At 39.6% G+C, this 27,833-nt stretch overlaps 1 protein-coding gene across 4 annotated transcripts in view; it reads right to left on the bottom strand.

Annotated features, from left to right (window-relative positions):
- The window catches only part of GALNT7 (polypeptide N-acetylgalactosaminyltransferase 7), a 124,071-nt gene that overhangs the window by 30,140 nt on the left and 66,098 nt on the right, over positions 1-27,833 (bottom strand). For all 4 annotated transcript variants that reach the window (XM_074338319.1, XM_019733248.2, XM_019733249.2 and 1 more), the window contains exon 2: positions 25,432-25,889. In XM_074338319.1, the coding sequence (XP_074194420.1) occupies positions 25,432-25,889 (458 nt within the window). The remainder of the gene's footprint in view (positions 1-25,431; positions 25,890-27,833) is intronic.

The following is a 27,833-nucleotide window of genomic DNA, read 5'->3' as shown; positions in this document are numbered from 1 at the left end:
AAGAATTTTCATTGTGAATTTTCTATAACTTAAAAAAGTAGATTTCAAAACCCAAAATGAAATGCCTATGAATAATTTACTTGCATTCTCTCTCTACCAGCTATGTTTTTAACATCTGTAGTTTGATAGAAATTCTTGTTGTATTTTGACTTTATCAATAAATAATATCTAATTCAGCAGACTATGAAAACCTTAACATTGTTTGGCTGCAAGTTCCTGCAATCCATATGTATTATCATTAATCTACAGTAATGTATGTGTGTGTGTATGTGTGTGTGTGTGTGTGTGTGTACACGTCTGTGTATTTGTTTATGGAAATTACCCACCTTGCCCTTTAAAAGGCTGTATATTACTTCTAGATCATTTCCTGAGTCTCAATAATAGTCACTTTGGATTCCTTCCTTTAATTCTGCAAGCACTCTAAATCCAACAGGATTTAGATCCAAACAATTCCCCAATTTGGAAAACACTCATTTTGTTTTTAACTATCCACTTTTAGTTTTAAATAAATTTAAGAATCTTTCCTGTCTCCATCTAAAACCTCTTACCCATTCCCATGATGAAAGAAAGTGGAAAAACGTTTACAATTTACATTAAATAGTATTGACAGCCAATGGATTAAGAAATTAGTGATACAGAATATATAATTCAACTTAGCATTCAGAAACCAATATACAATATACATTTTTAATGAAAGGAGAATTGTCCCTGTTAAACCCATTCACTCAAGCTCAAAAGACTAGGGGGAGTGGATTTTACTCAAGTATTCAGTTTCTGTGCACTTTGACTGGAATGATACAAAGTAAGCTCTTTTAGAACAAGTTATGGTAGATTTTATTCCTTACAGTTCTTTACACATAGCAAAATAATCTAAGCATCAAATAAATTTATAAGTTAAATTTCCCGATCAGCTGGATGTGTTCCATTTTGTCAATGTATTTCTCAGAAAAGACTGTTACAATAATTCAGATGTGGACTAGCCAACATAAAGGGGCAATATTTAAAATCCTTAGTCTGGATATAATTCATTTAAATATGTAATTTAAAATTACATTGGCAGTATATATGTATATTTTTGCAACCATATCATATTGCTAGCTCACCCGTCCCTAGAACTTGTCTCACCAAATTACTATTAAGCCCAATGTTTCTCGTTCTGTATTTTTGCAGTTGAACTCAACATAAAATACCACGTTTACATTTACTGAATAGTATATTGTTGGTTTAGGTACATGCTCCAGCAGGTTCTGCTCTTTGATGATTTTGTCAACTGGTGTATATAACCATCCCTCCTAGTTTTCTGTGTTGAAAATTGGATTAGTAAGATTGCTATCTCTGTATCTACTGTTTATGCGGACGAATATGAGAAGGTCAAATATCACTCCATTCATCAATTTCATCTAACTACACTACCATTCAGACTACAGTTCTTTATCTGTCCACAGGGATCTGAAGACTTTACTCAAATATCCTGCTAAATCAAGATGCATTAAGTATCACACAGTCTCCTGATCCACTAGTGTAAACTCATGTCTTTTTTTTAAGATACTATTACTAGCTTGGTTTGACTCCTTTTCAAAGACCCATGCTGGCACCTAGTGACTTTTTAAGTATGTATAAGTGATCTCTCTCCTAGGATCTTAGTGCATCAATGTCAAGCTTCCAGATGTAAACTCTCTCTCCTGCTTTGAAAATACAAGGCGATATATACCCACCTCCAGTTTCCTAAAAGCTCTCATCTTCTCCACAATACTTCTGGATTACTGACAACACTTCCTCTCAAATTCATCTGGTACATTCCTCAATACCTAGTGCTCTAAGAGGCTTTAAAGGCCTCAACAAATTTGAAGTACTCAGGTGCTTTCTTATTCTATGCTGATTATATTTGAATTTAATTCCCTCTTAACATGTTGGCCATAAAACTTTCAATACTGAGATCACTTCTGCAGATAGCTAAGAAAGAAAACAAAAGTATTACATATATCTGTGTTCTCTCAGTCAAAATTATATTCTGTCCTGATAATCTGCCTTCTTCTCTTGTTCTTTATTTTACTCCAAATAGATTTTTAAAATTATTACTATTATTATTATTATTGGTTATCTTTGGCAGACACCACTTGGGATGCATGTCTGGAACGTCTCCTGTTTCTCTGAAAGCTGGCTATCACTCACTGTCCCACCCAGGCCACCTTCTTTAAGAGTCTCCTTAAACAGCAGTTACTGGGTAGAAGAGACTACATGTTGTCATCCATACGTAGTCCACAGGATGGAGTAACACTGAATAATTGTACAGGTTGAGCCAATCGGTGGCCCTCTCCCTGGACGTTTGGCTTCTGAGATTCTAGTTGGTGTGTACCAAGCTCTTGAATGATCTTGTGAGGCAAGGGCTGGACAGCTACTTTCATAGAAAAGCAGAGAAAGAGAGAAGCAGAGATGAGAGTTCATGAACCCTCAGAGAGAAAGAGCATATGACTTTGGTTCTCACTTTTTTATTTTCTGGTTCAGGGAGGAGTACTTCCTGACCTTGTTCTGTAAGATACTTCTGTATCCTTTCAATTAGCTGCTTGTTTCCACCACTCCCCCCACACTTTTTTTTTTTAAATATAGCTTAAGCTAGCTGAGTAGATTTGATTCTGGCAAATAATCCATGTATAACACGCTACTCTTAACATTTTTATAAAGTTCACTTCATTATGTATAGGTCATCATAGAATTAAACTTAGTTTTTCACTACCTTTTAATCAATCAATTTCTTAAAATTTGAAATTATTGGATATCTCCCTCTAAGGTCATTGCTGAAGTTGTAGAAAGATAAGCTAGAGATGATATTACTTGGTAGGTCCTAAAAATAATTTTTATGAATGTACAAAAATTGATTGTGCTTAAGAGAATTACATATGCTACTCAAATAGTAGGTTGGTATATAAAACATTAATTTGAAATGAGAAAAAAAAATCACACATTTTCCTGTAGCCTAGTTATCACTAGAAAATCTGTCTGCAAATTCTGTTAACAATCAGAAGATTGCTTGGTGAACATAGAATCTGATTGTCTTACTGGTTTTGAAAGTTCCATTCATCCTCCTCCACAACAGGGTTTGCTGAACAGACTAAATTCAGATTGCTGACTCAGGCCCCGTCTCTCCCATGGGTAACTGGGGCTACGATGATCGCATCTTTTTGGCTTCTCTATTCTTACCCCCATGCAGACTCTTCCCTTCTTGATAATTATTCTTTCTTTTGACTAGGCTCAATAAAATTGAATTTATAGTTTATTTTTTATTTCACCACTTTCTCAAAACTACCCTGATGCCCTGAAGCGTTTGCGTTCCTTTCCTTGATTATTAGGAATGCTAAGATGATCGTTACTTTTCCTTAATGTTCTTATCAATTCTTATCAATCAGTCCTCTCTTGAAGGTCAAAATTAAGTCTGTAACACCAGAACTCATTCTTCCTTAACCACCTACAAGATGAAAACATCAGCACAACTAATCATCAGAAGTTCTGCTCTTAGCCAGAACAACATTTTCATGTGTTATGTTAATATTCAATACATTTTGGTTGATTTAATGAAATAAATTTTTTTCTAGGACTATATCACCAAATACCATCTATTTTCTTCAGTAATGAATTAAATATTAATGAAAAAAAATAATAAACCTTTAACTTCTGCTCTATTGGGATTAAAAGCCAAAAATTGATGAACACAGACTTAATGATTGCATCTACGAAAGTTTTAAGATATACCACATTTCAGGATAAAGCTAGAGAAGGTACAGCTGTTTGCCATACTTGTTTTGGTGTGTACTGGATGGTATAATAATTGGAAGGTAGGACAGCAGATTGAATATGAGGGTAGAAACAATGGGTGGCTTTAGCTTGCATGCCCATAAACTGTAGGATGTCCACTCTCCCAATCAGCTCAATCTAAATAAAAAACAAATCACATGCTTGCCATGTGTACGAGGTTTGAAGACAAGTACCCCAGTTCCCACCAGGTAGTTGCACCTAAAGTTCTCCTAGGATGGATTTCATTTTTTGAGGCAGAGATTTGAAGCCTACAGGTTTATTTCATGCCCAAACAATCAAAGGGAAAAATTCTTAGCAGAGAAGAATGGCCAGAACCAGAAACTCTCCAGCTTATTATGGCTGATTGCTAAGGCAAGAAACTACAAAAAGAGCTGGTAAAAACCATTGCTTCATGTAGCTTATGTAACAAAGAATAGCACCATTATCTGCTCAGACCATGTGTGCTCTCCTGTAACCTCGGGCTCTCCGAAAAGCTTGTATCTGTATTTATTTCCACTTTCTCTAATCTTCTCTGAGGTAGCCAGTTTCCTGGCACCCCCACAGTTAGTGGGAGACAGCTGTCCAGTCGTTAGCTATGACAGCTCAGCTGTCAATGATCCTCCAACAACAGTCACAGAATGGTTAGAATTCACAGCTCCGAAACAGCCAGAGGCTTCCTAAACTTTATATCCTCACCAGGCCACTTAGCCTGCGGTCTCTGCAGCAACCTTAAATAATGTGCACAAACTCTGGGGCAGAAAGCTTCGAGTACAGCTTTAGAGAACACCTCTACCTCATCCATCCTGTGGACGTTCCTCATGTAGTGTCCTGCCAAGCCAACCACGTGTGAACGGCGTATGTCCCTTTAGCGAGGACTTTACTGGCATCAGGCCCAGGATTTCGTGAGCACTGACTGCGTGAGCAGCAACTGAAAGCCCACTGCAGTGAGCCCCAGAGAAGGAACACCCACGCCACCATGAGGAATCCAAGACGATTCATTCCCGAGCATGTGGTCAACAAGCCCAGCTAACTCCCAGAACTAGCTGGGAAAAATCTGAGGCAGCTAGAATTCTAGCACCGTGGAGCCAAGTAAAGGGTGTTTTGCTGTTAGTTATTATGATTTCATTTTATCCCAGACTGGGGAAATGCAGTTCTAATCACTCTTACAGTTTCCAAAGCACTTTCACACACATCTGAGTTTCACGGTAACCCTGTGAGGGAGGTGGAACAGGTATTAGTATTATTTATTTTATACATAAGGAGACTGAGGCTCCATTAAGTTATAAGATTTGCTCAAAACCAGAGGCGAGATTTGAAAATGAATCCTTTGACTCTAAGGTTCTTTTCCCTAAACCACTGATTGACTAAGAATTACTCACAAATATGTGCTTAAAGAAAACAGGAAAGTGAATTCCTTATTTTTACTCAATACCCGGGGACTACATGGCCACTAACAAAATGACTGCACACAGCTCTGTGGATTTCTGCCTGCTTTTAAGGGTTGAGAATACTAAATACCTTGGGGCAAACTAAGAATGATCAACTACATCGCTGGGTAACTGTCTTCAAATATTCTTTTTTTGAAAAGGAAAACATACTCGGACAGATGTGTCCACTTAATGAACTGAAATGTCAAAACACAATTTAGGAAAAAATTCTGGCAGGGAATCCTAGCACTGGACATATGTTCTTGTATATTTTTTTGAAATTCCCTGGGAAAGGAAAAAGAACATTTCATAGTATGAGCCATATGTTTATAGCTACAAGGGATTCTCATTTAAAATATGAGCTTTCATTCCATAGTCTGATTTAACACAAGTACCAGCTTATCAAACGATATATTTGAGCTGAAACAAGCACTCACAGGCATAAGTATCAAGGCTGGTACCACGGCATAGACATGACACTAGGAGCCTGAACTAATACAGTTTTGCGTCTATGTTATTAATTTATGCTGCACCTTGTTCCACAGAGGACTTCTGGCAGTTTACAAAGACACACAAAAATGCAACAATTATTACAAAAATTAAAAATAGGAGTGGGGAAACGACGGATAAAGAAAGACTGAGGGAAAAAAAGGAGGAATCAAGAATGAGGCATTAGGGGCGGCCAGATGGCTCAGTTGCTTAGAGCACGAGCTCTCAACCACAAGGTTGCTGGTTCATTCCCACATGGGATGGTGGGCTGTGCCCTCTGCAACTAAAGATTGAAAACGGCTACTGGACTTGTAGCAGAGCTGCACCTTCCACAACTAGATTGAAAGACAACGACTTGGAGCTGGTGGGCCTTGGAGAAACACACTGGTCCCCAATATTCTCCAACATATATATTTAAAAGAATGAGGCATTAAAAGTACATACCAGAGGGCCAAGGGCTCTGTGTGCACAATTCTGGGGGCACCATTCACAAAGAATATACTATGAATGGCACCACCTTGAATTGGGCAACATGGTGGCCTTGAGTGCCCGCTGCCCCCAGATTTATTAGGGGTGGCCACAATTTGGTTTGAATTTTCTAGCAGGGAAACCAAATCAGGGCCGTGTTTAAAAAACACAAGTAAAATATTCTTGGTGTAAAGACCAGATCAGATTTTTTTCTAGAGGGCTCCCTTATGGCAAATGCAGTAATGAGTTTCACTGGATTGGTTTTCATGAAGGCTGTCAATGGAGACCAATGGCATTATATCAAAATGTAAGTCAGTAAAAACAGTTCTGCAGAGACCAAGTTTGGAATTTAAGTTCAACACAGATTTGAAAATCACACTTTGCAAACATTCCCTAAAATGTTTATTGAGTCATCTCCTATTCCATGTTTCATCACTCAGTGAGTGATATGGCTTCTCAATGTACTGTAATTATAATTAGGAAATCATATCGAGCATATGGAGGACTTGGACTTCCAAAAGTAAATTTTGACTTTTGAAGAAAAGGTGTAAGTTTATAGTGGTGGCATAGTAATTTTAGGTTGGAGTTAGTGAACAATTTCTCAACAGAGAATTGTTAGATACTGAAGGCATTATCAACATAAGCTATATAACATAATCAGTCTTAAAAACTGATTGATACTAATGTTTCTACAGCAAAATGAGGAGATGCACTAGATCATTTTTTTTTTGAAAACTGTCAACTATAAAACTGTGAAGATAGGTGTGGAAAAGAGTACAAATGTATAATAGTTAGCATTTATGAATTCATAGAACAAGCAATTTCTCGGGCTAATGAGACTATATTAACTCTGTTTAGTAATTTATCTTGTTAAAGGTATTAGGAAGCCAGGTTGTTCATTTAGCATGTACTATAATTGATACATATAAGATGTTTAATGCAGTGGAGGAGAAAATCTGGTAATACTATTTCAAGAAATCATTAAAGTAGTCTACCTCTTTTCCTGCATTAATTGAATTATCTTTACTTCTCTCTTACATCTTTGCTTCATTGTAATTTTTCAGAAAATCAAATCTTCTTGAGACTAACGAGTCACTAAAAGTGAATTGAAGTTACTTATCAAAAGCTTTATGGCTCAGGGGTGGCTGGTTTGCTCAGTTGGTTAGAGCATGGTGCTGCACCGAGGTTGACAGTTTGATCCCCGCATGGGCCACTGTGAGCTGTGCCCTCCCTAAAAAAAAAAAAATGGTTTATGGCTCAAAGATGGGGTGGAATTATAAGGAAAGGACTGAAAGAGTATGTTCATTCTTACCCTGAAGGCAGCAGATGCCAGGAAATCTCAAACCACATTTTGGAAAACATTTTGGTTCATTAAAATCTGGCAAGGATCTCAAGAACTGAACACATGTGAACATAACAAGTCAGGTAATAGTCAACTGTCATTTTGAGACAGTATATTATCAATTTGTTAACCTTTTCTCCACAGAGAAAAGAGTCCCTGCGTTTCTAATAGGTCTACAGATAGAATATACACAAGGGAGACTAACACAAAAAAAAGAAAGCAAGATAAAAGAAAAAAGGCAAAACAAATCTGTTCTGTGCGAGGTGGAAGCTGATAAAATATCGACAGACTGGAGGAGGGGCTCCAGAGCAGTAAAAATATTACCAAGTAAAAGAAAACAGTTATTAATATTACATTGACCTAACGATTCCAGGAGGAATCAGACCGACTGAAATAATCAATGGTGGCACAAAGACTGAACCACAAGGTTGTTCATCATAGCATTGTTTACAATAGTGAGGAACTGGAAACAACTCAAATGGCCCACAATAAAAGACTGGTGAAATCGATTGTGGTCATCTGTGTAGTGGACTATCTCTGTAAAAAAAAGAAAATAAATAAAAATCAAGGAAAAATAAAATCCTACCTGAGTGGTAGGTGATTTTTATGTTCTTCTTTAAAATGGTCTGTTAAATACATAAACTCTCCCTTTTCAAAACATTGTAAAACCAAAATGGTCCTCAAGTCTTCTACAAGTGAACAAAACATAACCTGGCAGCTTCATAATCAGCAAACTCCTGGGCAAGGGGTCTATCCTGATAATTCTTTTCCTATAAAAATTATCACTGTAAGGCTTTCCCCGGAACTCGAGTTCCACCTTGCTACACAGAATTAGACCAAACTTTGGCATTTACTTTGTAGATGACTTTGCTGGAAGGCATCTAAGAAGCGAGGGCGCATTTTTAAAACAGCATTACTATTTATACCCATTCTCATTTTGATTCAATAAGCAGGATATTTGACAGATTTGCAAATTATACTTAAGGTGCCTCTGCATTTCATTCCTGCCAGTTTTTTCCTCCTGATACTAGCTCGTTATTCCATCTAATTCCCTCTAATTATGTAACCCTTCCAGCTAGTTGCCATTGTGTCATACTGATGGAGGGGAAGTCTACACAGAACAGTTGCCAAGAAGACTACTGTTTCACAGAGTGCTGGAACAGCTAGAAGCAAAGATAAACGTGCTTAAGTGGGAAAGGAAAACACAAACAAAGATATAAGAGCTCTGCTGGAAGAAATCTTTCACTAGGGCCAGTCGCCAAATTTTGGAAGTTTATAAATCCAAATAGAAAAGCCAGTCTTCTGAGTTCCAGTATAATGTTTCAAATATTACTAAGTATGTTTAATAATCACGATCACCATTTGAGAAATAAAGTATTTCAAGTGGTGGAAAAATTATATCTCTTCAAAATCGACCAAAAGCTGTAGACATCCTAGATATTTTGAAGCAGTTTTTGACAATTCTAGACATTCTGATGTCATCAAGATATATTCAATTACGTTTCTCAAGAGTAAAAAAGTTGAAATTCCTTTAAATAGTACGTGGACATCATTTTGCGGTAATCTGAAGAACTGTATGGCTGTAATGCAGTAAACTGACTTTCAGTTCTCTGCTGTCTGGGGCCCCTCTCATTCCCCCTGCCATGTGCTGACAGCTCGCCTGTGGGTGTGTCTGACTGCCCCAGATTAGCGGCACAACAACCACCTCCAAGATGATCTTTTATACTCAAGGCTTCAGGGAGAAAAAGGAAGCTGCTTCTGCAGCTTCCTCATTAGCTGAGAGAGTAGAATGGAGAACACTACTTTTGCCCCTCAAATTTTAATTTTTATTCACAAAAAAACTCGTCACCAAAAAAGGCATTTTTAAAAAATCAAACTGCTAAACTCCAAGACCCTGGGAACAACTTAATTGAATCCCCTGGCTACTTAAAGTCTCGTTTTCTGAAGCTGAAGCCAATCTGCTTAATCTTTATCCTGGGGAGCACAGATAAGTGTTACAGTTACGGTTTAATGGAAAACAGTTTGCCTAAAGTTATCTCCAAATTATTCCCACCTTAGTTTTAAAGATTTCTCTATGAAATTAACCATATCCTTACATATTGCCAATAACAGTAGCTCTGTGCCTCTGCAGAATTGTTAAAATTGTGGTTGTACTGCAAAGCACATTTTACTAGCATTTTATATTTTCAGGTTCTAGAAATATGCACATGTTGGTATTAGCTTGCTCTTGTCTTCACAGGACTTTTGTAAACAACTTCTCCACCATCAGCTGGCGGGTGAGATATATCTCTAGTTTTACTGGATCCCAAAAGTATGTGAAACCACCAGCAACTTTTTATCTTCAAACGCCATTTTTTCTCTTCCTGTGTTATTTATACAATTGGACTTTGTGGCCATGGTCGGTTAGATTTTGTTGTAAGATTGAAATAAGAAACAGGTGTAATATTCTTTTGTTTATGTGCTCCCTGGAAAGAACTTAAATCACATCTTGGTTGAGGAGGGGGGTAAGATACAATCTAAAATTAGTAAGTATTTCTGATAAAAGTCTAGGCCAGTTACTTAGAAAGTAAACAGATCAATACAGCATCTAACCGTTTAGGTCAGAGTTGGGTGGGTCCTGAGAGTAAGACACTGTCACATTTCCGTGGTCATCAGTACCTTTGACACTCAGATTAGGTCCGCTAATCAGCAGAGACTGTGTCAGCACTAAGTCTAATAAATATTCCAACAGAGCAGAGAACCTGTGTTGCATCACTGGTCATGCCACTGGCGGCCACGGCCCCTGCTGAGCATATCTTGGCCTGATTCCAACATCCTTCTCAAGCCCATTTTAGCAGTTAGATATAGTAAAGGAGGTGAGGGGGAGGGTGTAAGGTGGGGGAGGAGGAGTGGGAAAGAGAGAAAAGAAAGATGAATTATGGGGGTACATTGAATAATGTACCTAATAACTAGGCCAGTTTATTTCTGTTCTTTGAATGGAAAAATTTTAATATTCTATGCTTTTGTCTTGACATTTCTAAAAGCCATTATCAGATTTTCTTTTCAGCCCACATTAAGAGGTAAAACATATTTGGTCTATTAGAATTATCATTTTCATTGTTACTGAGGTCTGCATTTACTGTAATGGGGTATTGGCCTAGACTCAGACTATATTACCTACATACTGAATATTTCTGTGATGAATCCACACTCCATATTCAAATACATAAAAATGCAGTGGACCCCTATTATTCATGGATTCTGTATTTGTTAATTTGCCTGCTCCCTAAAACTTATTTGCAACCCTAAAATCAATACTCAGGACACTTCTGCGGTCACTTGAGAACCTGTACAGAGTGGTGAAAAATGCGAACCGCAATTTCGTTGCTTACATGCAGGTACAGAACAATGCCCAGCCTTCTTGTTTCTTCTCTGATACTGTAAACTATATCCTTACTGTAGTCTACTCAGTGCCATGTTTTTCTCATTTTTGTGCTTCCTATTGGTGATTTCGTTGTTTAAATGGCTCCCAAGAGTAGTGCTGAAGAGCTGTCTAGGGTTCCTAAGCATGAGAGGTTGTGATGTGCCTTACGGAGAAAATACGTATGGTAGATAGGCTTCCTTCAGGCATGAGTTCTCGTGCTGTTGGCCAAAGTTCAACGTTGTGATTCAACAATGTACGTTAAATAAGGTGTTTTCAATAGAAACACACATAAAGCAAGGTTATGTAATGATCAGTTGATGACAATGTTGTGACCAGAGACTCACGGGAACCTACCTCTCTGTTTCCCCTAGGAGCAATGCTTCTGTATCCCTAATCTGGTGTCCGCAGTGACTCTATAGAACATAGATACCTCGGTAACAAGAATTGACTGCATATCAAAATGGAAGGACAGTTACAAAAAGTCAGCTATAAAGTCTGTCACCCTTTTAGTCCGCCCAATATACAGAGGAAGCATGCTAGGTGGATGAATTTCTATTCTATGGGCAAATGCTTCTGGCCAAAGTAACCTGCAAGATGTAAGAGATAGAGACAATCACATTCTCTCAACTACAACAATTATTATGCCAGAAAATAGAACTTTAGTCAGTAAGGTCATAAAAAGTCAGGGTAAGTCAGAAACGTTCTGTAAAACAGTCAGGAATGCCTTACATAAAAATGTGTCAGTTATGACAACATGGATGGATCTTGAAATTATAATGCTAAGCGAAATAAGTCAGACAGAAAGTCGAGAACCATACTTTTTCATTGATATGTAGTATATAAAACTGAAAACAACAAAAGAACAAGACAAACAAATGAAGGAACAAAAACTCATAGACATAGACAATAGTTTAGGAAGGTAAGGGGGAAGGGGTCCTCTAGAAGAGGGTAAATGTACAGGGTCTAATATATGGTGATGGAAAAAAAACTGACCCTGGGTGGTAAACACACAATGTGATATATAGATAATGTATTACACAATTGTACACCTGAAACCTATGTAACATTACTAACAATTGTCACCCCAATAAACTTTCATTAAAAAAAAAGTGTCAGAAAAACCACAGAAAGTTGTCAAAAAAAAAAAAAAAAAAAGAATGAGAGAGAGAGAGAGAGAGAGAGAGAGATCAGTCTTCGCCACTGAGCAGCGGTAGAAACCAAGAGCCAGCCACAGAGAAATGAGACTGTTTCACCGACAAATCTGCCCTTTAAAGGACATGTGGCCTCTTGCTTAGATAACAGTTTAGGCTACAAAGATGCTCAGTTAGAAGAAATATAGGGTTAAATTGGAAAACATTTTTAGAAATGACAAAGATGTTTATTATTATGAAGTATTTATTTACATACTAAACCCTACAGCCCTGATGTATCTTAATTTTTTCTTCACTTGTCTTAATGATACCAATTATAGACTCTATCACCCAGTATTTTCATGCAAGTTAGTTCTTTAGCATATGTGGGCATTAAGGATGGATGGCTTTGTGTTTTCTCCCTGTCTTTAGGACTGACTACTTTTCCTGTTATGCAGCAGGATGGCAGGATGAAAGGCTGTGATGAAGGTAACATACTCTAAAGATGAGGCTGAATGCCACACACCTGGCATGAGGACAGACCCTGTATGTAGGAGAAAGAGCCTCTGTAGGGTTCTCTATGCCTCACCTGGGATGAGGGGGGCTTCCAACCACTGTGATCTCCCGAGTTCCCTACTGTGTTATATGCCTCTTATGCTCTTTGTCACATTTAACCTTCAGAATAACTTTATGAGCCAAATATTCTTACCCACATTTGCCAGAAAGTGCAAGACAGCTCTTTAAATGTTATCATTCTTCTCTCTTCAACTCTGTTTGGGATCTCCAAGGTACACTCATGGCACTCACAAACTTGGTACCCTCAGGTATTCTGCAGTGCCCCCCTTTTCCGCTAGCATCCTGAGGTACCCTGCTGCAAAGAGCCTGTGAAGCTGGTCCTCCTGCTGTGCCTACGCGAAAGGCAAGGTCACTGCCAAAGATGCTTGCCAGTCTGTGCCAAGACAAGGTTACCTGTTGCCGCAGAACCCACTGGATATGGTGATCTGCTCCAAGCTTTAACACACCCTCAAGTGTGGAAAATTGTTATCTCAGAGTTCCACAGACATTTGAGTGAAAAGCTCTTTCATAGCCTCTCCTTAGCATTTAGGAAAGAGCTTCCGGGGACAGGCTGGACTATGACCTGAGTGACAGGCGTTGTACAATGGTAAAATGGGCCCATTCCCTGAACACTGATCCTCTGCTCTGGGGCCACACCTAGGTGCCTTTTTGCTCTCTTCTTAGGATGACTCCTTCCAACTTAGATTTAAGCACTGGCTCTCGCTACTGCTTAGCTGGAATTATAAATGGTCACATTTAAAGGAGTCACTTTGGGATGGATAAACATACTTCTTTTGCTCCTAAGTAAAATTTCTATTACTATAAAACTGTTTCATGAATGTGTACCGTGAATATTACACTGAAAACAACTGCTCTGGTAAACAGACTTTCCTGATCTTTTATCTGGTACGGTGGAAGGCCCCAGAGACATGGATTGACTCGAGGCAGTCATATATCATCCTGGATAGTCACTACTCTTTGGACTCCAGGTCTCTAATCTGCAGAATAAAGGAATAAGTACACCAAGTGACCTCTCTGGCTTCTTTTAGCTCTAAACTTCAATGAGTCTATGAACTATTTAATATATTATGAGCAAGGTTTGAGGTGTCTAAGCCACTCTCACTAAAAGCTGCCATGCAACTCCAAAAGTGCAATCTTATGCCCCCGGCTCCCATCTATTCTGACCATTTAAAAGCAAAAAGCTGGACTCAGAGGATAGCAATGGAAGAGGCAAAAACTAGGAATGGGAGTATGGAAGGAATTCAAGACAATCTTGGAATGCTTGAGGGAGGAAGCGGGAGCGGAGCGGGAGGAGAAAGGAAAGATGAGAGAACTGGCTGCACCATCACTACCAACAGCTGGGTAGTGGCGAGTGCTGGGTGCCTGCTGGGCGCCAGCAGAGTGCTAACCATGGCACAAGCCTTACAGAGCTTTCAGAACATAAGACACATTTTTATGTTCTAAAAACCATGCATATTATATATATATATATATATATATATATGCACAAATGTTTGGGGAAAGCACATGACCAATATTCACCAAAGAGTAGCTGCCCCTGGAAACGGAGAAAGGGGCCTTTCACTCCTTGGGCAACGTAGCCAAATGGGTTTCCTCCAACCCCCCGAAGGTGACACATACAAAGGTCAATGGGAGGAGACATTCTCATAACTGGATTATATCCTGGAGATGTTAGCAGGGTTGAGCTTGGCAATATAAAAAGTCTCACTGTCTTCTAGCTAATTCATCCTGGTCCCTTTCCTGCTTCGGAGAAACCAAAGAAGGGTGAGCTTGGTATCCTGGCAGCCAGCCTGAGCTTCTCTCTGCCAGGTCGGGCACTGACCAGGATTAAGGGACTGAACACCAAGCCCAACTTTTGCCAAAGTGCATATTGCTCAAGTGCGGGAAGCAAAGCAGGGCCTGCATGCCTCTACGCGGGCACTACACAGCCAAATTTAACAGACACCTTATCTACTGCTACTTTCTAAGTAGGGCTGTCCCACCTGGCTTAGACCCCTCAGCCCTTCCAGGAAGCAGAACAAGGCCAAACCAAAACAGAAAGCACTCCGCTAAGCTGGACGGATAACAGCTACACACCAGCTGCTTGCTGGTTGGTTCCAGTCAGCTTTTGTATCTAGAGAAACCTGGTGGAAAACCCAGGGGGAGACTGTAGAAACACAGTAAAAACTAATTTGAAAATGGAAGAGACCTTAGAAGACATCTAGTCTAGTGGTTTCCAAACTGGCTGAGGAGCCCATGGGTTTCAAGGAAGTAGAAAGAACCAAAGCGTAGAGTTGCCTAGGAGTCATCTGAAGAATTCTGGGGATTCTGTGGCTAAAACAAGTTAAAAACACGGACAACTCCCTCTTTTATCCCCCACGATGCTATAAATCCCACCTCTGTTATTTATATTGTGTTACAAGCCCACCCCCAATATTACCTTGATTGACCACTGAGAGCAGTGACTCTTCATCAGGGGCGAGTTTGCCCTACAGGGGTCATGTGGCAAAGTCTGGAGACATTTTCATTGTCACATCCAGGGCCTGGGAGGGTGTGTGAGCGTGTGTGTGTGCGCTATTGGCATCTACAGTCCACAGGAAAGTCCCCAGGACAAAGAATGTCAATAATGTTGAGATTGAGCAAACCAGTCTCAGAGGCAGGAAAACGTTCTGCAATAATGAGACATAAAGCCTTTTTGCCTTTTATCTTTTCCTAACTTGTTTTTTCTTTTTAAAAAAGTTAAACATGCTGTACTGTACTGTTATGTACCCCCTTGGCCATTAGTTTAGCATCACTAAGGCAGTGAGGTCGGAAGCTTCATTTGAACCCCAGTGCCACCAGCTTCTTGTTATATGACCTTCACGTTACCTACTTCTCTGAACTTCAGTTCCACCATCTAAAAATATGGTTACATACATTATACAGTTTATATACATTATACAGTACATACAGTATACATATGGCTTCAGCATGGTTACAAGGATTGGAGACAATGCATTACAGGATGCAGCACTCTGTCAGACATACAGTAGGTGCTCAGTAAACGGACAGTGATGCCGTTGAGCCTTATGACCATTTACTGAGGACTCTGTATTAAGGGAACAAAGCGCCATGACAGTGACAGAGTTAATTACATGGAAGTGGAAGACATAGCTTATACCTCATCTAAAGTGAGTGAGAAATAGTTCCCCAAAACTATATAATCAAGTGTAAAAAAATGCCCAAGGGCCGGAACCTGCCTTTTTATGGCGCACGTATGTTCCCTAGCACACTCTTAATTCCAGCCCTTCCTCTCCCCAGTGGAGACAGAGACTGGTGCCATAATGACAGAATATGAGGTCAAGAACCAGTTAAACCCTAATCTAGGTTGTTTCGTTGTCTGCTGAGAAAATAGACTCTTCTTTGATTTAAATAAGAATACCAGATGCTGCCTTCTTAATAAGGTGTGGTTCACACAGACTTCAACAAAAGCTTTTAAAGGAAAGGGTTTCTTTCCCACTCTCTCTGTCAGAGAAGAAACCAGTGTTCAAACCCTTGCTAAGATGGGACCCACGCCAGCAGGCCTGCACTGAGCATGTTCGGCTCTGGAGGGAGCCCCTGCCTCACAAAGGATGAAACACCGCAGCTGCTTTGTTCACATTCTCTTCCTGAACACTTCACAACTTGCCTTTCAAGTGACAGTTGTGCGTCTCCAGGCCCTTAGGGGCGTGTAGTTTAGATTCTCAAATCTTTCTCCAGAGTCCTTGATTCTGGTTTTTGATTTGCTCGCTGGGACTTGCTATTCCGGAGAATGTGTGGTTATTTTTCTTTTCATTACAATGGCAGTGCTCATTCTAAAATAAGTTACTAAGTTATTTAAAATACGATTTTCCTCCTACACATGAACTATGTTTTGAAGAGTGGAATCTCCCTCAAGATTCAGTGAAGAGGAAAGCGAAACTATGGGCCACTTCCCAGTGATAATACAAGAATTACTGAATTAAACGGTATTCTCATGTAATTTTAACTCCTATAATTAGCTTGGCCTTTTTTACTTTTTAGCAGGTTCACCTTCTATGTCGCAAGAATGATGAAAGAGTAATTCTATTTATAATATACTAAGTGCATTTTTTTTTTACATATTTGGCTTAAAATGAGCAAAGATAACTAACTTATAAGTGAATTCAAGGAGTTGCACAACAAATTTTGCATATCGCTACTTCCACAATCTGTGCATAACAAAAAAAAACTTGGTATTGACGGCCCTGCTTTACAGCTCTCTCCAAGGATTTGCCATTACCTTAGGGGAGCTGTCACAATTGCCCCATAGATGGAGGAGTGGACATCGGTTTGAAACTCAGTCTAAGAGGAAGGCAGGCTTTGACCTGGTTCGACAACTTTTAAAGACAGTCTTCTTTCCCCTGCCTCCTGCACCATCCTACTTTTTGTTTCTCTCCAAAACGGGTCCTTTTACCAGATATTCCAGAGGTAAAGATCTATGTGTCTATTTGTAAAAGGGGTGAAGCTGTCACCTTGGGTTTTTACAGCCCATCGTGACAGTAGCAAGACGGGGCTCTACATTGGTCAGTTTCTCCCAAATGTATGGCTCAGTGTAACTAAGTCCTCCCTCACTAAGTTCTGTCTATCTTTTAGAATGGTTGCTGTGCTTCTAGAATAAATGGCAAGGTTGGGGTTTTCTTAAATGTTGATTTATGCCTGGCTTAACAGCTAAGCAGCTAATCAGTTTCATGGAACTTACTTAAATGTGGAAACACCTCACAGTATGATTTTGTAGTCACACTGTATGTGGTCCAATGCCCAGCAGTTTGGCTTTGACTACCCTTTATGTACAATACAGACACGTCTGCTACAACGCCATACATATTTTTGTTCCTGGTAAACCTTCTGATTTGCAAAATCATGCTTTTTTAAAAAAAAGAAAGAAAGAAATAGGACTTAAAGGAAAAACAGGACTAGGACCAGACCACTCAAAACTTAGGGAACTTTGGGACCAGAGCCCTAAGGGAAATCAATCAGCACAGTTAAAAATCACCACTGACATTTGCATTTTACATCACCATCCACTCTTTGCAGCCTTTAAACCCAGGGGCTTGTGCTTTCCTTTTCGTAGGTCCTTGGAGGAATTCATTCCTAATACAAAGCAACTTGACCAAAATTAAGACTATGATCCAGAGAGAGCCTTTTTCATCAATCAATTTCCTCTCGGCTTCGTTGGATGCACTGGCTGCTCCCCAGACAGCTTAGCATAGTAGCAAGTGTAATGCATCCTGAAGTCACTAGACACCCCTGCTCCCTCCCCCCCGCATCTCTTGCACTAAAGAGAAATACTTCTGCAGGATTGTCAGCTTTATTCTTAGTCTTAACAAATATCTTGTTATGGAGGTCACTCTAACTGTAAGACCCTTGCCCTGATCACTTCCAAACATTATATTGCAGGAGGAAATCTAGGCACCATGAGGACTTCTACACTGAATCGATACTATTTCCCTGTTTACCAAACACAGGAGAGCCAACGTGCATCAAGGAAACACACATCAGAGCAACAGGCTGTATCTAATGGCACTGCCTGCATCTACTAGTCTGAGTTGCTAAGTTACCAGAGGAGGTCATGCCAACCGGCTGAGGGAGGGGCTTGTGTTCTGGCCTCCACATTGCACTGTGGCATGTCTGGGTCTACCGGCAGAGGCTCTTGCTGGGAAGGAATTAATAACCTTTCAGCAGAGGATAATGACTAGACACCTTGAAATGACTGTCAGCTCCCAAACTGAGATACTCCAACAGGAGAGGGTAGAAAAATACCTCTTAACCTCCTGTGTCACTGCTCCTGATGGGTGGCAAACAGCCTGAAAAGAAAAAGTAAGTCAAGGTCTTTCTGAAATTACCTGCCATTGGTGTGGGATGTTATGGAATATCTAGTGGTGCTTCCATAATATTTTTCTAACTAGCCTCCAGGGAACATATTCTCAATTCCTGGTCGGGGGCGGAGGACTGTGAAAAAACAAAAATAAGCAACCTGAATTTGTAGTTTTTTTTTTTTTTTATCAGGCCTACCTTATACTTTTGACATACTGGTGGTGAGGGTTTGGGGTGGGGGCAGGATGAGGGGAGAGGAAATGATGCTAAGTCCCTTTTAATGAACAACTTGGAAAATGACTAGAGAGCGGGTAGAACCTTATGAACCACACGAGGTCTTGGCAGTAGAAGAATGTTTCCACCAAGGGAAGTGAGCCACCCAGAATGCTATCAAGGAGAGAAGGGGATTCAAGATTGCCGCGAGTCTGCTAATGGTGGCTTAGAGCAACAAATGACCTCTAGTTCCAGTAGGCTCACTCTATGAATGTGGTACACCTCTAAACTGCTGTGGTAATTGAGGTGACATAAATTACCCCGATTGCTATAATAATTCCAACTTGGCTAAGTACATCTCCCGTTGTCAGCCAGAACCTTAAACAAAAATCAGCTCTGCCTTCATAACTGAGAAAGCTCCAAAGTGCAGTGTGTATGTGTTTAGAAAAAAGAAAAAACTAGGCCTCAGAACATAATTTTCCTTTAAAGTTAATCTGGGAAACCTCTGAACTCACAGAAAGTAGCTTCCAAGAGTAAAAATGTTCAGGCCAGTTAGAACATAATAATTTTTGGACCTAAAGAAGCAACCTGCTCATCACGGGTCATCTAAAATCAATTTCAAATGTGCTTCCTACAGATTAGATCCAAGGCTGCCAAGTCGTAGTCTGAAAAACGAGACATGTTTTGGGCAACCTAAGAGAGAAAAGGATCACATGTTAGTAACTGTGACCAGTATAGTTTGGATCGGGTCATATAGAACCACCACATATACTGCTCACAGAAACGGGGACAAAGTACTGAAATCCATATGCATACATGCAATTCACATATATGTGTGTATATGATTTATAGATTATTCTAACAATTTGTTTTAATCTCTTTGGGCAGCTCCTTAGAGCTTCAGTTAGCTCTAACTGAAACCCATGGGACATGATATGCAGAAACTGAAATTAAAAAAGAATCTATAGCATTTCAATTAAATCAACATTTTGAAAATAGCATCTATTCTATAAATTATAGCACTACATTCTAAACAGAGGTATCAAAGAAAGCCTTTAACACGGATAGAGAAAGAAAAAAGCTCATGATCACAATTCATCTTAAAATTCGAGTATAAAAATCAGCATTTTGGAATCAGGTAACAAGAGAATTATCTGGTGTAAATGACTATAAAAGTAAAATATATTTAAGAAAAACGCTCAGTTTCCCACAGACAAGCTTAAGAAAGTTATAACAATCATATTCATATCTGCATAGCTCTTAGAATTTTTGAAGCACCTTAATATCTATTAATTCACTTTGTAAACACATCTAAGAGAGCTTTCTACAAAATAGAAGTGCAGTAGGTGTGTAGGTAGGAGGAAAGGTTAACTATTAGAAGCAGATGAATTTGTTCAACAAGTCAAAATATGTAATTCATTTGTTTGAAACAAAATCACTTGGAATGTATACCTCTGATTGTCTGCCTTGGGCTGAAAAGGGGCAAGAGTGATTTCCATGTAGTATTTGCATCAGCAGTTAGTTCACAGTTCACAGTAAAGAAAATAAAATCCCAAACTGTTTTGGAAGAAAATCTAATATATTCACAAATAGAACTTTCCACCTCTGCCCACAAATAGGCTCTCATCTTGACTGGCTGTGTGTAAATTCACATAAAGCCAGGGATCAAACTGATTTAGGTAACCAAGCTTTGGGCAGAGCACCATGTTAAGAGCATTCATGGTGCATTCCAGAGCATTGCATCCACCATATTTCTGTTAATGGCACCATTCTTTGTGTTACTGTGCTTCAGAGTCTTGGATTTATGTTTAATTCTTCCTTCCACTTAATCAGCTTTCAAGGCCTACTGACTCTAACTCTTCTGTTCTCTTACATTAAGTCTCCTTTTTCTGCTTCTGTAACCTTCACTGAAGTTCCTACTCTAATGCTACTAACCCTCTAACAGGTCCCTACCTCCCAATGTGCTCTAGACACCTCTACCAGTCTCATATTCCTACAGTTCCCTTTAGAAACCTTCGGTGGTCTTTCCTGATTACCAAATTCACCATAGGCTTTGTAAATGGCATTGTGGTCTTCTAAAGATGACCCTACTCTCAGCTTTGTTTCTCTACACACACTTCCTGATCCCAGTACATGACACCACTTGCTTTCCTCCCAGTCAATGCTGTATCTTCATGTCGTCAACACTTGCATGCTCATCCTTCAGGGTCCGTCCCTAGTGCCCCCTCCCTCCATCAATCCCTTCCTGACTCCCCTGTAACTTGATGTGGCCTCCCACTCCTCGGAACCAGGCCATTTTGCTCATGCCTTTCCTATGGCTCTTATATCATGGTCCTCTTTCCCTTCTCCCCAGGGGCAGATGGCAAGCCCCTTTAAAGCAGGAACGGTATTTTCTCACTGTTGCATCCCCTGATGGGCTAGCACAGTTATGTTGTTTATTGGCGATCCTCAATATCTGTTGAACTGTGAAGAAAATTGTGTATGGTATTTTTTTTTATAGAAAATAAGTGTGAAGGCAGGTGAAGTCATTCTTGGCTCAAGTCTTTAAAAAAGAAGTAGGGCTCCAGTTCACTCAAAATACTGTTACTCACTCTTTTAACAAGTAATCAACAGCCAGCAAATTACTCAGCCAGAGAATGTAATTCAAAGCTGTAACATACATAAGCATGAGTCATGCTGGCAGCTGGGCAGTTCTGTCCTGCTTCCAAGGTAGAGAACGCTCATCTGAAAAGACGATGGAACAGCCACAGAAACGAACACGGTAACCCCAGTGTCAGATGGCACAGCTGGACAAACTGCCCAAAACTTGGTTTCTAAGCTTGGCAGGTGGCTCGTTTCTTTCTATGTCTCCACAGGCAAGAGAGAACAAGGCTGATGAAGCCTATATTCTAAAGCTGCAGAAAGTCAACACCACCGAGCCAGGCTGGGCTCCTTGTAGTACATTCTCCATGAGGGATGAGCGTGAGGAAGGTGTGTGTGTCGGACATGGATTTATATTTTGTTTCCAGTGTGTGGCCAGCAAAAGCAGAAAAGTGCTAATATACATATTAGCACTTAGGGGTGTTTTATTTGTTGTTGGCCTTTGTATTTTAGAGGAAATTCGTAAGCCTGTCCACATTCTAATTTATGAATAACTCTACTTAGAAATTATTACTCTATGTTGAATTTTAAGTGTTCAAAGAGGAATGAAGCCTATCTCATTTTTTTTTCAAGTTCAAAAAACAATCTGGATTCAGTTTTTAAAAAGTTTCTGGGGTTAGTATGAGTATTTTGAAATATATATATAGATATACATATATCTATATATACATATACCTATATCTATATCTATATCTATATCTATGAACTTTTCTCACTAGCATAGAGTTTTAAAGAGGGCTTTAGGAGCATTTGCTAAGGTAGCCTTGGGTCCTTTTATTTGATTGGAGACACAATACTTACAAGAACGATACCCAGAAACAGGCAATAATCCTATTTCTAGGCACTGCTCCAGCTGTGCAAGAGAAAAGAACATGAGGGATAAGTGGCAAGGCATGGGAGAGATAAGAAAGATAAAAGAAGAAAGGATGCAATGAGGAAAGAAGGAAGAGAAAGGAAGGAAGGAAACTGCAGGACAGCAAGTAAGACTCTGAGAGGTAGAAAATTCAGGTGCCAATTTGTGTATGAAATTATCAAAGAAGAGATGAAGCTTTGCCATGGTGGAAGGTACAGGAAGGAGAAGGAGAAAGATGATGTAGATAAGGCAGTGTGTGATACGTTTGTTTTCCAAAAAGCAACAGAGAACATCCAAGTTAAATAGTAACTGAAAACATTGAAGAGTGACAAGAAGATATGTGACCTGAAGAAAGTGCCATAGCAATGAAAACAGCCAATAATACTTAAGTTTCTAACCACACCAGGCTTATGATAAAAAACTTTCAGTCTATTATAATAGTCATTTAATTCTAATGCCAATCCTGAGAGACAGGCATGGGGAGGTCTATTTTAAGGATTAGGTAACTGAGTTGGAGACAGTGGGTAACTGGTCTAAGAGTTCATATCTGATAATGAAGCCAAGGTGTTAAAACCTGGAAGATCTCTCTCTCTCTCTCTCTCTCTCTCTCTCCTTCTTCCCTCCCTCCCTCCCTCCCTCCCTTCCTTCCTCTCAACAGATATTTACCAACTGGATACCAAGCTCCTAGTTGTCAGTTACTGGAAGTAGCTGATGAAGAAAACAGATATATTCCTTGCTCTCAGGAGCTTATCATCTAGTAGGAAAGACAGTCAGTAAGAACTAAATAAACCAATACCCCTAACTACAAAATTTGATACATGCCATGAAAGAAATGGGCAGAGAGCAGTACCACAAAATAAAGCAGGGCACTGCCAAATTAGACAGCATGGTTAGAGGTATGACTGGGACCTAAAGGAGGGGAAGGAGTCAGCCGTAAGAAGTGAAAAAATCATTCCCGGAGGAGGGAGGAGGGAAGAGCACGCGCAAAGGAACCGAGAAGTAGACACAGCTGGTGCATTGTGGGCAAGAAGCATAGCCGCAGAGAAGGGTGGCGAGGCATGGGCGCTGCTGCTGGTTAGGAGTCAGGGTTTTCTTTCAAGTGTACCGGGAAAGGCAAAGAATGGTTTTAGATAAGACAGATTTTTGGGTTCAAACACCACACTGGCTTCTGTGTGAATAAGAGGCAAGAGCAGACATGGAGATCCAGGGAGGATGCTCTTGCAGGATTCCAAGAGAGATGGTGGCTTGGCCTTGGGTGGTTGTAGTGGAGATGAAAGAACAGCACTCAGTTTGGTGCTAGAAACAAGAGACCTTGCAGATAGAATGGATATGAGGGGTGAAAGAGAGGGAGGCACAGACGATGATTCTAATCCTGTGTCCTGCTCCGTCTTGTGTGTCACTTGATTTCTTAGCATATTTCTGATATAGAAAAATGAGATCAATTTATATTGGTATTTTAAAAGACGTATCTCTTATAAAGAGTTGCTAAAACATCTTTAGCAACTCTTAAAACCACTGAGGTGCTAAAACCTCAGTCCCTACACTAAGCTCACCCTTAGATTGTAACTGCCCTGAGGCAGATTGTCCAGGGGATACGTACCTTGAGGTGTGGTGTGGTGGAAAGAAAAGGGGCTTTCACACCAAACCACCTCGGGTTGAATCACAGCTTTACCGTCTTGCTGGGCAAAAACAAAGATGACACACCGCTAAGCCTCAGACTTTCCATACGCAGGTGAGAGCTCTCTCACAGTTTGGTTGTAAGAATTAAATAAAGTAACTTATAGTCAAGTCCTGACATGTAGTGGAAAGTCAATAAATGTTAGACTCCCCCCTCCCTTCCCTCTTCCCAGTTACGGTGATGAGAATGCCATCAATAGATTCTCAAAGAACCTTCTCTAATAGAGATGAGCACTATGATTGAGTGCTATATTTTAATAACTGAGACACACTCCAGACGAGGGATTGCAAATCCTGTTATGAGCCATAAAGGGTACTTGCATGGCAGTTCTAGCTCTATAACTATCCTCAACCCCTGACTAGAAGGGTTGCCAAATAAAATACAGGACACCGGTTAAATCTGGATTTAAGATAAATAATTTTTTTAAAAGTGTAAGTATGTCCCATACATTATTTGGGACATAATTATACTAAATGTTTTCTGTTGTCATCTGAAATTCAAATTGAACTGAGTGCCCTCTGTTTTTGTTTGTTCAAGCCCCACAACTGTACTATGGGATAAACTGCTCCAAGATGCTTCCTTCACAGTCTCGGGATGTTCTAGCTCTTCCATGTACAAGAGGTTATGTCTCTCACCATCATGGTTCCATGCTTCTACGCCTATCTTCTTTGCAAGCTTCATTCATCTCCTCTCACTCTTACCAATGAACACATGAAGGCAAATTCTACTGAGTAGCACTATATTAGGTACAGAATTTTACTAATTGGTCATAAAGAATGCTGCTGTGGGTGTGTGTGCATGTGCTATGTTAACCTTTTAAAATGACGATTACATTAATAATGCATCATTAGGAATACATTTTCAGAGGTTTCTAGTAGCAGTGAATTAAATATGCATCCACATTAACGGCAGCTATTTAGATCCTATAGGAGTAGTACTGGTTATTGAATAAACTGAAAGAGAAAAGCTTTGAGTTCATTCAATAATCGCCATGTAGCAAAAGTTGAGAGTTGGAAATCCTTTATTTTACATTAAACTACATGAAAAGTATTTGAAAGCTTAGGCCATAGTTTTATCTGAGTGTTCCTTTTGCATACTCAGTTTCAAGACTGAGGAAAGAATGAGAAGAAACATAAATATTTAGTTCATTATATGAGACATCTAGGGCAGTGTTATTATTTGTTATTGTTCCTCAACAAGATGGATCCAGGATGAAAAGCAACACGGCAATAAATTTTGTTATTAAAAAACTGTCAGTTGAACTAACCAAAGTATTTATAGTTGATTTACATCCTGGTGCAAGCTCATTTTCTCACTGTGGACTGGTAACAAAAAATTCACAGACTGGTGCCACTCTGGGGACCAGATATTGAGTAGGATTGATATAGAAAACTCCAGAATTGTATATGTCATAGCCTCAATATCATGGCATAAATGGAGAGATCTCCTCCTTCTGGCCATTTTGTAGAGCAAAGATCCTCTTATTTCCTTGACATAAAGGCATAACTACTTTCTCCATTCTAGCATCTAACTAAATATATATCAAAACAATAATTGCCCCAATTTTAGAAAGAAGAGGATGTGTGCTTACTCTTCTTGTCGTAAGTCATTCACGCTGCGGTCCAGTGAGATCATGTCACTTGCCACCATGTTAAATCCAAACTCTTTAATGCTGGCTTGAACTGCATGTTTGAATTCTGGTCCCAAAACCAATGGCTTGGCTTTCTCTCCAGGGCCACCAACCACTCCATGAGGCTCAGGTTCTTTGGGTTCAAAGTTACCAAGGATCCCTGGGCGTAGCACAGGATCACGGTAGGTGAATGTCTGAGGCTTAAAAGTGAGATACTGCCTCTGCATTATGTCTCTCTGGTTCTCTCCTCCAGCATGGCGCTCTTGTTCATTTTTGGCTTTGTTTTTTCTTCTAATAGACTCTAAGTCCACTTCTACTCCTTCAACATGAGGCCATGGTACCACAGGTTTGAATCTGTCATCCCCAGGAACTAATCCATTGCCTCCTCGGTTAGGCATGGGGTTGACATCTCTGTCTTCCTATACAAAAGGGAGGGGGATATACAATGAGTACATGAAGGCAAACCACAGCAGAGTTTATGATACCAATTTTCATGTTTAAAAAAAGCTGAGGCAACAATAAAATGGGTTAAAGTGTGAAACAGACGCAGGCCATTAATGAGGACTTCCCATTATAAGATATCGTTTGGGGTAGGGAGAAGAAAATGCCAAGAAAAACTATCTCCTTGCCTTACCATTCCAAAATAAATGAATGGATGCGTTTTTTTACTTCTCTACTTCTAAATCTAACTCTCTCTCAAATACCTCTTCATAAAGCAAATTGTTATGGGTTAGAGCAATGAGGTTCTAGAACCTTCGACAAAAACAGACATGTTGTACAGTATGGGGTTTCCCCAGCTGACCGGTGTATGATAACTCGAACTCTGTGTCAGTAATATAACCACATGGCAGCAGTGGTGTTAGATGGCATCCATCATTGGGCTGGCTTCGTGCCGCTAATGGCAGAGGAACAAGGTAGGGATATGCACTTGGTCCCAATTTGGCATTTTCTACTCAGTGAAACCTTAGCTGAATTGAGAACTATTTTTCAAAAAAGCCCTAATAACTGTAACCAAGTCAGTTTGGACTTTTAAATCACACCCAATACCTAATTTGCCCCATTCCAGAGGTAAAGAGATTTTTGCATGTAAGGATACTAGGTAAGGGTTGCCCCACACCCCCAGCCTTTCTGTTTAGACCACCTTACACAGATCTTTCAGTTAAAGATCCTGAGCGCTTTTGCTCCTGGGGTGCTATACGTGAAGTATTTGCTAAACCAGTACCATTCTTTGCATGAAGCAGCATTCCCAACCTGACCATCACCTCAGTGGTTTAAAAAAATACTGATGTCTGTGTCCCATTCCCCGGACTCTCTGGTTTAACTGGTTTGGGCATTCAAATTTTGAAAAGCTCCCCCCAGGTGATTTTACCATGCACCCAAGCTTGAGAACCTCTAACTTAAAGGAGAGTCACTAGCGACAATTTGATAAGGCGAATTTAATGGGTTCAAAATAGAATTAGTACCATCTGATCAAAATGTTTCTACCGTGTTAGAGCCGTCTTCAAAACTAAAGTTAAAAACTTCGCTTTAAAGAGCACAAAGTAAGGCTCTAGGCAGGATGCTGATGTATAGGTTGCTATCTACTGGTAGTTTAATAGAGACAAAGACCTCTTTTTAGAAAGTCAGTTTATTCAAATGTGAATTTCGCTGATGCTGACGTTTTGGTAAGGACTAGCTAAGGATTAATTTTAGAGAGTTCAGAAAAGAATTTTAAAAATTTATCTATTTGTTTAGATAATATAAGCATGTGATACAAAATTCAAAGTATTCATATGGGTACATAGTTAAAAGCAAGTTTGCTGCCTTTTCCTCTGTAGAGGCCATCATAGCTAGCCATTTCGTGTGTCTTTCTAGAGATGTTATATGCATGCACAAATATCCACGGGTATATACAACAAGAGAATTTTGGGGAACATGGGATATATACCGGGGATGCCAAAAAAATGTATACACATTTTAAGAAAGAAAAAAACTGTATTAAAATTGTAATATTCAATATATACTTATAACAAAAGATAAATACAATGTATATACATTTTTTGGCAGCCTCTATGTTTTAATTAACTCATTAATTAAAAAGGGAACCTGTAAGATGTTAAACTGGTTCAAAGGTAAATCCAAAGAACAAACAAGTATATAAACATCAAGCCTGCAAAAGGGGAATGCTCATAACCACTTCCGGTTAGGTGCTGCCTGGTTGGAATATTGTTGCTCAAATAAACTCCTAAAAAATAAATTGAAAAAAAAGGATACTGCAAAGATTTACAAATACATGCAAAACTGGTAAAACATGTCAACATCCAGAGGGTAATAACCAATTGCATTCCACAGTACACAATTTCCTTTTCAATGGACAAGAACCT

This window comes from Rhinolophus sinicus, linkage group LG07 (genome assembly GCF_036562045.2).
Source record: "Rhinolophus sinicus isolate RSC01 linkage group LG07, ASM3656204v1, whole genome shotgun sequence".
NCBI lineage: Eukaryota > Metazoa > Chordata > Mammalia > Chiroptera > Rhinolophidae > Rhinolophus > Rhinolophus sinicus.
Note: the sequence above shows the minus strand (reverse complement) of the source record. Positions and strands in the feature narration are given on the sequence as shown.